This window comes from Plectropomus leopardus, chromosome 2 (assembly GCF_008729295.1).
Source record: "Plectropomus leopardus isolate mb chromosome 2, YSFRI_Pleo_2.0, whole genome shotgun sequence".
Lineage (NCBI taxonomy): Eukaryota > Metazoa > Chordata > Actinopteri > Perciformes > Serranidae > Plectropomus > Plectropomus leopardus.
This window is the reverse complement of record NC_056464.1, coordinates 33,248,185-33,260,895: the sequence shown is the minus strand read 5'-3', so window position 1 is coordinate 33,260,895 and position 12,711 is coordinate 33,248,185. Positions and strand designations below refer to the sequence as shown.

General features: G+C 40.1%; 1 protein-coding gene across 1 annotated transcript; it reads right to left on the bottom strand.

Annotated features, from left to right (window-relative positions):
* Positions 1-2,697: 2,697 nt before the first annotated feature.
* nmur3 (neuromedin U receptor 3) lies at positions 2,698-11,663 on the bottom strand. Its single transcript, XM_042510587.1, has 3 exons — positions 11,597-11,663; positions 8,161-9,079; positions 2,698-3,128 (listed from the first exon to the last, which is right to left on the bottom strand). Exons 2-3 carry the CDS (start codon positions 8,996-8,998, stop codon positions 2,698-2,700), a joined length of 1,269 nt encoding a protein of 422 aa, XP_042366521.1. The 5' UTR covers positions 8,999-9,079; positions 11,597-11,663.
* Positions 11,664-12,711: the final 1,048 nt, after the last annotated feature.

The window sequence follows — 12,711 nt, the reverse complement described above, 5'->3', positions numbered from 1 at the left end:
CTATTTTGGTTCTAATAGGAGGTGATTAAGGACAGAGAGGCTTTTGGTTGCACGTGTGACTTTTTTGCTGTTTAATCCACCCAAAAATGGATTTTAATTTCATCCCGATCTCTAACACCAAAACGAATAAAACACTGCTCTGAGTGCTGCACAAAAATGACAGAATCAAGTGTACAAAAATAACTCTCATGAGGCGAAGGCGGATGTTGTACCTTTCATATTATATTGCGTGTCTGAGGATGTGATGGAAAGATGGAAATGGAATGGATATTGAAAATCTTGGTTAGTTTTGAAGCTCCAGGTGCGACGAGAGTGCAATTGAGGGGATGTGGAGAAATAAATCTACTGTATCCACTTCATCTGGCTGCGGATGGAAATATTGAAACTGGCATTCAACAATGTAATGCAAAGTTGTCACAGCTCACAGACTGAAGCTCATTCTGATGAATTGTGGGAGTAAAAATGCAGTCATGGGCCATGCAGTGTTGTCAACCACACTCAAACAAAACTGTACCAACGTGAGGCCTGTTATTTTAGATGTCAGATGCTTTTGCAGCCTTCACACAATATAGTCATGGTGATGAATAAAACTTTCTGCTTTCATATTTCACTCATCAAAGAAGCAAACCATAACCAGGCATCAAAAAAAAAACAAGAGAGTTGCTACGTGTGGGCATCCTCAACATTTATTTCTTTAAAACCAGGCATTGCACAATAGCCATAATCAGCATTTACTTTGCAATCACAGTGAACAGGAGCTGATCAATCAATCAAATCAAGTACACGATGGCAGGCCGTGCGACAAGAGACGAGATTAGGTAAAGCTCACAGTAAAGCATTACATTCTTTGTTCACAAAATCCACTGAAACACGGCGAAATATGACCTGTTTTTTGCTGCCCAGCAACACATCAATTTTCCAAATAACAACGAAAATAATACCACATGTTAACATTCGGATCAGATTTGACTGTCCCACTTTCCCCCTGGATTCCCCGTCTAAGGCATACAGCAGTCACAGAATAAGACAGCAGGTAGAATATGCAGGCACTGTTGAACAATATTATCCATAGTAACAAACAAACAAAATCAAATCGAAGGTCACGTACAAGCTCTTTAAGGACATGTAAAAAGTTTAAAGACACAATTTGACATTTGGTAAACACGCTTATTCACTTTCTAACTGAGAGTTGGAGAAGAAGATCAAGATGGTTGGCTTAACTTAGCGTAAAATGTGCTCATCGGCCCCTTTATGTCTCACTTTTTAGCATGATATATCTTGTTTTATGCATGCAAAATCCAAACCTAAGGTTAAAAAAAACTTTTTTTGGCCTCATAACACCACAACTTGTTTTCTAAGTTGCATGGAAGTTTGAGCGAGCATCTTTAGCTTCATTAATGTGACATTTTTTGAATGAAACAGAATGACATTATGTACTTAAAAGTTACGTACTTAACGTAGAGCTGCATACTTAACAAAAGTAACATAAGTGAGATTTCGAAAAGAAACATTGCAATGTACGTTAAAATACGTAAAAGTCACATTCTCTCCTTGAGAAAGTCCTGTGTTTGTTTGACCCATCCACCACCCTCGTGTGCTTCTGTAGACGGACTTTTGGTGGTGATACTACTCATTTCTTAACTCGGTGCATTGGTCACGTGCGTTATAAACAAATTGTTGTGCATTACACATCTGATTGGATACGTTTTTTTTTTTTTACCACTCCCAAGTTCAAGATGAGCCATCACAATTATTTTCACATTTCACAAGAACAGGACAGAGAGGGATTTTATTATAGAAATACTTTAATATTTTACATACTGTATATAGAGCATGTAACAAGATAAATCAAGGACGCAGGATTAGAATGTGGAAAATGTTTTTTTTTTCATTTCACTGTGTTTTTAGGCCTTTATTTTCACATATTAAACAAATGAGATATACAGTAATGTGAGTTATGGGGCGCTTGGAATTTGTAGGGAAGCTGGACAAGCAATTTTCTCATTTTCATTTTCATTTTTATTTTAAAGACCTTTTTTTTAAATAGTCTGTAACTGTTTGTAAACATAATACTCAAATTTGGCCCCTCGTTGCTACAATGCTTGTACACTGCAAGTTACTACTGTATGAACGTTACACTTCTTGTAATTAAAAAAAAGCAGAAAACAGGCCAACTCTATGGTGCTAGTACGCCAAAATCAGATCACATACCCCATCCTCCCCTTCACTGCTCGCCAGTGAAAGTGAAAGCCAACCTTAGATTCATTCTTATTTTGGAACAAGTTATTTGCATTTTTTAGCACTATATCTTTGTAGATGTGTGCTGCTTACGTTCTGGCACCTGTTTACCTTTTTATCAAGTCCAAGTCCCAAACACAAGAAAAATAAGAAGAAACTAAGATAATACAGGTAGAGGGCAAAGTTTCTAGAGATAAATACACCACCACACACTTCTACTGGGTCATAATTTATGATGAAAAGGGATTTCTCTTGTGTGAGTCCATGCATTGTTTGTTTTTTAATGAAAATGTGTAATAAGCCTTTAAGCAAAGCTAACTATCTCCTGGCATTAACTTCATAATTAACAGATGTGAGAGTGGTATTGATCTTCTCATCTAACTCTCGTTATATCCCCCAAAATGTCAAACGATGGTTTCTGCGTAAGATGCTTGTTAGTTCAATCAGATCAATTCTCAGTTAGAACACCGAGGTCTTGCAGGTCGTCTCCTCACATGCACATGTAAGGATTGCGGTGTCCATGTTCAGTGTCATTTTAGGAGACAGCAGAGGGATAAAAGCGTTGGAGTCCTTATTCCCGGCCTGAGCTCTGCCACCTGAGACAGATGGTTCCAGTAAAATTTTAGGGAATGGCGGTGAGTCTCTCACAGAGCTGTTATCCTCCGTATGGGAGCAAACGAGTTCTCGGAAACACTCCCTGAACCGTGTGGAGAGCAGGCTGTAGATGATGGGGTTGACCGCTGAGCTGAGGTAGAAGAAGACACCTGATAGGATGTGAACATACTGATAAATGTTGTGCATCAGATCTGTCCACTGGCTGATGGAACTCCACAGGAGCCTTTCGATGTGAAAGGGCGCCCAGCAGACTCCGAACACCGCCACCACGATTGCTAGAGGATGGGCACAGAGAAAGTAAGGATTAGGACCACCGTTTGAGAGCCACAGCCAAAGATATCGCTGCACTTCTTTAATGTTGGTCATCTGTCGTCCAGGACAGTCCAAAAACGCACAGTGTATATCAGGCTTTAGGAGGCAAGTTGGGGTCGTGGGAAGGTCACAAAATAGGACTTTCCCCAGGAGACTGGTGTAAGGAACCGTGTGAACTTTGAGGCTGTTCTTCGAAGACTATGAAGAGTAATGCACCCAAATTCATACATGCCACATGTTTTGAAAGGCTGTAGACCACATGACCAGCAGGTATAAACAAGGAGTCCAGTATGGAGGGATGTTGCGGGGGTGGTTGGGTCACAAAAATCCAGACTTTTCCCTGAAGACGCAGGTTCTGAACCATGAGAACTTTGAGTATTTTTAAGGTATGTCATTGCCATGTCTCTATTCCTAAAACTTATGACAGTGACATGACCTTGCCGAAACCTAAGGACACCCAACCATGTTTCTTTTCCTAAGCTTAACCACAGTAACCTTTATTGCCTAAACTTAACCTCCATAGCTGTATTATGTAACGTTATTCATGGCGCGCTTATTTATATGATATCCAACAAACTGTTCTGCACTTTCATAGGAACGTTGAGTCATTTTAAAGTACGCCATCACCATGTTTCTTTTCCTAAACCTACGTAACTTTATGTGAAGTGCATAACTTTACATTAAACATCCTTCCTCCTTGAGCACTCCATTGGTCACACGATTGCATAACCTCCAAAATACTTGCTGCTGGCATGTGATTTTGTGGGATATGTACGAGTTTTGGCTCATTACTCTTCAAAAGAAAACATTCAAATGGTGCATGATAACAGCCTCGACAGTGGCGTCTTTGAAGCAGCTAACTTAAGAGGATCATGTAACTGGACTCTTTGCTGACGTTCAGCAAAAGTTGTATTGTGGCACTTTTAAAAGCCCCTCAGAAAAAAAATCCCCAAATTCATTTAAAAGCCTACTTTAGATTAAATGTGGATCTAATCATGTACATTTTACTAACAAGATGAAGCTATGTAGTTTTGCCCCATTAACTTTCCTTTGAAATTGCCTAAAAAATATAACCAAATGAGTCTTTCAGATTTTATGGAAATTTAGTTCCTGGCCATTTATGAAATGTGTCACTCTGAGCAGCAGGGGTTGGTGACAAAGCACTCTTACATCCCTCGGCTAATGCTCCATGCATAATGCTCTCAGGGTGCTCTCAGTGAGGGAGCTGCAGCAGACTGTTTGGCTGTTTACAGCGTTGGGCATATGGCATCAAGCGAACGGACGTAGTTTTGTCAAAAACTTGGTGGCTCTCCACACAGTGAGAGATATTTATAAATGTGAGATTGGCAAACATTTAATGCTTAGTTTCTCTCTTTTTCCAACAAGAGTTTGTGAGATTTGTCTATTTAAGCCTTTAACAAAGTAAAGCTTGGAAAAAGGTTCGCAAATCCTCTGATTTCACATTTGGCAGAATCACATTTATATTTTGTGTCATCTTGTTCCAGCTTTTCACTGAGGCAACACGATGTTTACACTGTAGTAACTGACATTAAAGGGGCGAATACTCATAAGAAGGGAGACAAAATGCTGCACACTGGTAAAAACCTGGCCATGAGGGCAGCACACTGTTACAAAAATAAATACAAGCAGATAAATACACTGTCACACATTACAAAGTGCGAGCACAACCTCCAATCAAAATGCAACACAAAAACAGTCAGATACATGAATATGTGCAGTTTTCAATTGCACGTTATTAATTCCCTCTATTCATTTAGACATCACCACAATATGGCGAAGTCACTATATGGGCTACTGGACTACATACAGTGCTCCAGGGATGAAGGTTTTCCTGCAGGTCAACCCGTTACGTTACAGTCGCCCTGGTTCCCTCATCAAAAAGCCTTTGAGATTTTTCCATTGGATTCTGGTTTATTGCAGAAATTAAGTTTTGTGGCAATCAAACTTTTATGATAATTACACATTTTGTTCAGCAAGATAATCTTCACAAATGACCACTTTTAGAATTTTTGAATCCTAAATGCAATTGCCACTAGTAAAACGCTGATACAAGGCTATAAACAAACCACACTACAGTTGTGTCACCATGACTACGAGTCTATAAAGCCGTGCTCAGTGTGGTACTACTTGATAACGTTCTTTTAACGTGCCTTTTTAAGACACGTTAGAGCCGCAAAGTTCATGTGTGGAGTATTTACTGACATATTTTATGTTGTCGAACAAAACATGACAGTCTCTGCACCAAAAACCTCTTTCCTCTCCCTCCCTCGTGTCTCCTGTGCCTCCCTCTATATCTGTCTGTGATTGAGTGTGTCCGTGGGCGTGGCTACACCTGCTCCTGAGCCCCCGGCAGCTGGCACACCTGCATCTCATCATCTAATCAGCTGCTGCAGCATATCAACCCCAGCTTTCCTCCCCGTCTTCACCACATTCTTCTGTCTACTACAGAAGTCGCTGCGCCCTCAGCTCAAGGAGTATTTTGTTGTATTCCTCTGCTCTAATTCCTTGTGCTCACATTCATCTCCGCCTGCCAGTCTCACGTCCTGGATTGTCAGTCTCCTGCCTGCCTGCCAGCTCACACTCAGCATGGGTCGATTATTTAACACTGCTGACACTTCGGGCCCCTGGGCCTGTGCCCGGTAGGCCTGTTCAGTAATCCATCAACGGTCCGTCAATTCAGAACACTGACCCCCTGCCCTGCTGCCTGCCCATATTTCCACATCACCAAGTGTGTGTGTGAGGCGCTCTGGATTAACTGTACACCGAACTCAACACATCTTTGGAAAACTGAAATTTAGGCCTCATGATGGCACAAGAAGAAAAGTTAAGGTATCATGAAACTTAAAAAAATATGTTTTAAAAAATCATGAGGGAAACTTCCAGTAGTTAAGATATTTTCTGGAAAAATTCAAAATATTTATGTTATGGTGAGTCTGGAAAAAAATGTCAGTGGGTCACCAAAATCATTTGGGTAATTATGGTAATTATGAATGTCTGCAAATAATTTCACGGTAATCCATCTAACACTTGGTGAGATGTTCCAGTGAAGCGCCAAGACTGACCAACATTGCAGCTAACATCACAAACAAAAAAATCCTTAGTTGTGAACACAATTTAACCCTCGAGTTGTCCTTGAGGTCATTCTGACCCCAGATGAAATCTTTTGCCGTCAAAATATGTTTTTTTATACTTAAATAAACAAGGTCTATTGGCCCTGAATTCCAAACTGAAGGGAAAAATGTGTGGTTATGGGTTGGACTGAAGTAAGACTAAAGGTGTAACACAGAACTGATTGACAGTTTATACAATATGCTTTAAATAACAGTCAAAGCAGGCGGGGTCAGAATGACCCCAGAGGACAAAAAGGTGTATGGGAAATTACAAGGTTAATGCACAGAGACTCAAAATTAGCCTCATGGGGACTGTGTGTATTGATCAGATGTGACTGACAATCCCTTCAACATAATCAGCAATCAGCTGTCAGCAGATTTTGATTTTTATGATGCTCAATTGGCTGTAGAAACACTTCACATCTCTCATGTGGACATGTACGGCTCTGACCTTGACGGGTAGCAGTAGGTTCATGTGGATTTCCATTACTTCGGTAAGAAACTGATTCAGGAAACGTCAGATCTGACAAAGAGCACTGGATCGAAACGTCTCGTTTGAGTGTGCAAATGAACTGCACTGAAGGGGGCTACAGTGTTCAAACCTTCGCTCATGTTTTCGAAGAGGTTATGAAGGCCTGTGAGATGACTCCCACTGGAATTCACTACCACCCCCGCTGAAAAAAAACTGCTTGACCAGCTTAAAATGGTTAAGCTGGTTGATCAGCTTGTGATGGTCACTCGAGCTGGTTTATCCGTTGAAGGTCCTGTAAAATTGAAACCAAATAAATGTCCCCTAATATTGAAAAATAACAGTGTCATGAGAGGGAAGTATGAAAAACAAAAGGCATAAATCAGTTAAGTCTACTGTCATGGGATATGCATAAAGAGATTTTTTGAATATGATGACAACAATGAACTGGCAAATGACCTTCACAGACCCCTTTGGCATGACCAGCTTAAAAGACCGATGGCCCACCCAGCTAAACCATCAAAGACCGGCAAGAACTGGGTCAGGACCATCTAAGACCATCTTCAACCAGCTAAAACCACCTAAAATGGGCTACCAACATAAGATGGTTTTATTTGGTTTTCCCACCTGTTATTTTGTTGCATGTTTTAGACAACCCGCCCTCATTCCCATGGCGTCCAACATGGCAGCCTGATTGGTGGCTCTTGGCTTCTGTTACAGACACATATGGCACCCGACAGCGTCTGTATCACCCTGTTTAGACCTGGCATCAACATGCGTCTCAGGTGATCTGAGAACTGGATAGCACTAAATACAAGTCGAAACAGCCACCAAGATGCATTTACGATCCGATAACTCAAATCACTTGCTGAGGTGGTCTGGGACGAATTTGACCACATATGATTTGTAGTTTAACTAGGGTTCAACTGATATTAGTTTTTCAGGCCCAATACCTATACCGATTATTAGTACTTAATGAGATCAAAAGCCAATATTGGAACTGATGTGCATTTACAATGAAAAACAAACAAAACTTTGTTTAAATGCAAAACTGAAACTTTAAACATCATAAATGGCAGATTCCCAGCAACTTTTTAAAATTCAGTGAAAATTTAAATTAAAAAATTATGAATAATAATATCTCCCTGATGTTTTACAAAGTAAAGGTTCTTCACATGCTGACACTCAGTTTGCATGTATTGCAGACTGCCTTCCCTGGTGTTGGCTGAGAGTAATACACACACTTTTCATTAAAATAAAACGCTGATACAGATAATCTGCCAATACTGGCATTGAGAACGTTTTGCAGTGGAAGATGATACAGATTGGAGGGGATCAGCTGTCAGATTATAGCAACCTTTCACACACATTTTATGCCGAGAGAACATAACTCACAGAGCATCTTGTTGATCTGTCTCCTGCGCCCATTTACGCTGAACTTCCTCCGAAGGCTGCCGCTACAGTTCTTTCCCAGGTTCCCGCTGGGCTGCCGCCTTTCTCTGCACAAGTGAAGACCCATCACGAGGTACAGCACGCTAATCACCGTCATGGGCACAAAGTAGAAGCACACTGTGGTGATCTGCATGACCATGTTATAGATCCACAGAGGCTTCAGCACAGTGCATATGGCCGACTCCTCCATGTGTTCTGGGAGGTAGAAGATGCCGTGCAAGGAGGTGTTGGGGATGGCGCAGACCATCGACACCACCCACACGATGCTGATGACCCTCTTGGCGTGCTGGTTCGTCGACAGGTAACGTGTTTTGAGCGGATGCACCACAGCTATGTACCTCTCCACGCTCAGAGCCGTGACGTTGAGGATTGAGGCGAAGCAAACCGTCTCGAAGAGGAAGGTCTTGAAGTAGCAGCCACCCTCGCCAAAGGGGAACGGGTAGTTCTGCCACAGGTCGTAGATCTCCAGAGGCATCCCAAATAAAAGCACCAGGAGATCCGACATGGCCAAGCTCACCAGGTAGAGGTTGGTTGGGTTCCGCATTTTCTTGTGCTTTGCGATCACCGCACATGTGAGCAGATTCCCGGACAACCCGGTGAGGAAGATGAGAAGGTAAACGCTGGTCACAGGGAGGACGAAGGGGGATCGTTTTGGACCCAGGATTTCAAAGAGGTTGAGTTCAGTGAATTGGTCGCTGGTGTAATTCCCGGTGGCGTTCTGGCATGGTGGCATGCTGGTGTTGGATATGATTAAAGGGGAGCTCTGCAGAGAGAGCTCCATTTCAGAGAAACTGGAGGAACAGTGAGGAGACGTCAACACATCCTGCGCCGATTTCTGGATTCGTTCAACACTGACGGATGGCTATAAAAAAGCAAAAACAGAGAAATGAAACAAAAAGGTATCAGAAGAGGATGCAATTCGATTTTACGGCTCTGTGATGAATCCCTAATTGGAGTCAAACTTCAGTTTTACTTTTTTTTTGTCTTCTTGTCAAACTTTTAAACTCTGCTATTTATGTATTTCCAGAACTTTTAAAAGATTTATGTTTTTAATCGCTGTAACTCAAAATGAAGGATATTTTAAAATTAAAGTAATGTGACATTTAAACACGCATCACTTGGGCTGCAACTAATGATTGTTTTCATCATTAATCCTCCTGTTATTTACTTAATTAGATTTGTTCTGTCTTAAATGTCAATGAAAAAAGGGGAAAATGTCCATTATAATTTCACACAGCTCATTAGTCATTTTAATATTTCTTATATTATCCAAGGATTAAGCCAAAACCCCAAAGATATGTTTACCATAAAATATGAGTCAGAAATTTTCATTCTCAATTTTCAGTTTTTATTATTGACAAGTTGAAATAATAGAATGTTTGAAAAATTATTGAAACAACTATCAACATAGTCCCCTGATTAATTTTCTGCCCAATTGACGAATTGTTGCAGCTGTACACATATACCTCTAGGATGTAGCACCAAAATCTGGGCCCTATACATAAGCAGTCTTTTTGGGGCCTCCCCATGCTCACTCTCTTAATCCATGTCATTTTCATGCACTTTTTTATTTTTTATTTTGACAAAGTCAGTTTGCTTTTCTCCCCTCTCTTTTCTGTCTTGTCTCTTTTGAACTCTAATTTTCCTTTCTCCAGAAAAGACATATGCCAGTTGCACCTTGTTGCTCCAGCAGCATAAGCAGTCGCACCCTTGGCTCTGCATTTAGACACTAATCCTTTTGCAAGGGCAGGCTGAAACATTTTACAGCTTTTATGAGGTAAGAGGAGCCTCAGAGAGCTTGCACTGTTTTTGTTTACACAAAGTTTGATCTTCCAACCGATTAATTCAGCAAACTTAAATCTAGTTATGGTACTAATTACTGAGAAATGCATTTTTTTTTAAAAATACAAACAAAAACAAAGATTTTTGAGGGACCCCTTCTGCCATTTGTGCCCTAAGTAATCAGTCCCACTTTCCCTCCCACTTTGATGCCCCTGCCTCTTAGGTGACAACGAGATAAAATGAAAAAAATCTTTACAAGCCCCCACAGAAAGATAAAATGAGGCATCCTAAAATGCTTAATTTCAGAGGGGGATCAACACCAGCAGCAAATTGAGGAGCTAACACTTTTTAGGGCACATTAACATATTACCTAATAATGTCAGGACCAGAACCTGACTGATACTAGGTTTTTGGGGGGCTGATACAGATATAGGGGAGAAAAAACTTGCAATTATTCCTCAGATATGGTTTCGAAAAAACCTGGGACAAAGATATATCATGATGTAATGGAGGCAGGATATTAAACAGTTCATCAAGGAACGTTATTATCAAAAATGGCATCTGCACACTGAAATATACTTCATTGGGAATCTGATCATTCGAAATTACTCTTGGTATCTTTTTTGCATTATGTTCTGTTAAAAATAAACTTTTTATATTATGCATATCAGACAACATAAAAACGATTTATCTGTGATGGGCTAATATTGGCAGATAGAATAATCTGACTGACACATCAGTCGGGGTCTAGTCAGGACCACCTCCTGCAGAAATGCATTACTCATTATTCAAAACACATTTTGAAAGTGTACAGCAGGTAGGGTCAGTAAATGCTGTACACAAATTATTAATTTTGAAAAGAAATTACTTTAATGTTATTCTAATTGTCACTAAATATTGACTTTTCTGTTTTGAAGAGTCTTTGAGCTAAAGAATGCAATTCTGCAGACCTCACAGCAGCAATAAAGACATGAGATCCGATTTTGTCTAAATTACATAATTTCCCCATCATAGCAAAAGACTTTTCTTGTTGGTCACCGACGAAGAAGAATCACTTCAGTGCAGAAAACGAATTAGTTTCAAATGCAAATAGCAGATTCCCCGTGTGTTGCTTTTACTGCCACACTAATGTCGTTCAAATTATTCCCATCAACTGGAGACTGCTTAGGATAATTGGCATTACACACACTTCACTGATAGATGCTAATTACTTCTGCCAGAAGGTTAATTATGTCTCCACATTTCATGCATCACCCTGCTAATCCAAGGTTATAAGACTAATTCAGTATTAGCTGCATTATTGGAGTTAACCTTAAAAACACTTTGACTATAATGTTCCTGTAATATTCTTACAGGGAATTATGACCTGTCTGTGGTCTAACATTAGCAATTAGATTGTTGTCTTTAAAAAAACAAAGTAAATCAATTAATAGGTTATTATCTGGGGAGTATATTGAGCCATTCCTTAGAAGTATCCACTATAAAGAAAATGAACATATAAATACATCAATGACAAGCAGAAAATATCCACTTGATCACACACCAGCAGTCCATAACTTTTTGTTTCAAAAATATTTGCAATAAAAACAAAGCTCACCTTGACGCTGCTGGTGATCAAACAGCTTCTTATAACGAGCTCTCTGCGTGCTCATGATTGGAAATGAGGACACAAACAGCACAAATGAGACGATGAAAAAGAAATAATGCGTGCAAAAAGTTGTTCGATGCGCTCCTGGTCGCTGCAGAGAGCAGGAGACACGGATGATGGTGTGTGTGCTGCAGCGAAGTCCCCCTCCAGACGGAGATTTAACTGGAGACACGTACAGAGGAGGAGAGAGAGGTAGAGAGAGAAAATTTCATGACAGAGAGAGAGAGAAAGAGGAAGAGGGAGGAAGACGATCATGAGAGAGAGAGATCATGCACCTGCCTACTTATTTAGGTTGGCCTATATGTTTTATTTGTAAAGGCTATTTATATGGATAGTGACTGATTGAATCAGGGAGTGCACAGAGGCTTTTTCATTCACGGAACAATTACATGAGAAATAGAATAGAATAGAATAGAATAGAATAGAATTTGTCATTGTTTGTTAAACATACAACGAAATTCAGAATGCTACTCTTGTAAGGTGCCAAAGTGACAAACAACATTTACATCCATTCCTCACGTTTCACCAAATAAATAAAAATAATAAAATATAAAAACATGGAGGTGTAAAACAAGTAAAAAGCCACAGTGAAAGCTGTGCACACTTCACCATAAAAACACGTTCATTTTGTGCATTCCAGTCTGTTTAAAGTGCTTATAACTCATGATAAATCAAAAAATAAAAGTGCTGCAGCAAACTCTAGCCTACAATATTGTAACAGACACACTACAGTGGGATTTTCTTATATTAGAAAAAAAAAATCTGGATAAAATATTGTATTGTACCAAGGAAAGATGAGGGACTGTATGAAAATCAAAATGGGCGGGGGGGTCATTACACTGGAAAGGGTATTTGTAATTTTGCTCAAGGCAAAACATTGTGCACAGATACCATGTCTGGAGACTCATGACAAACGTTGCCTTTTTAAACAGATCCATCACACTGACAGAGAAACATTTCGCACCATGTTTGTGTTTGTCTGCTTCCAAATGAGGCATGAGCTCGTTGGTATCTCACAGATTTAAATGATCAGCAAATGGATCATCTTTCACTCTGTGTGGCTT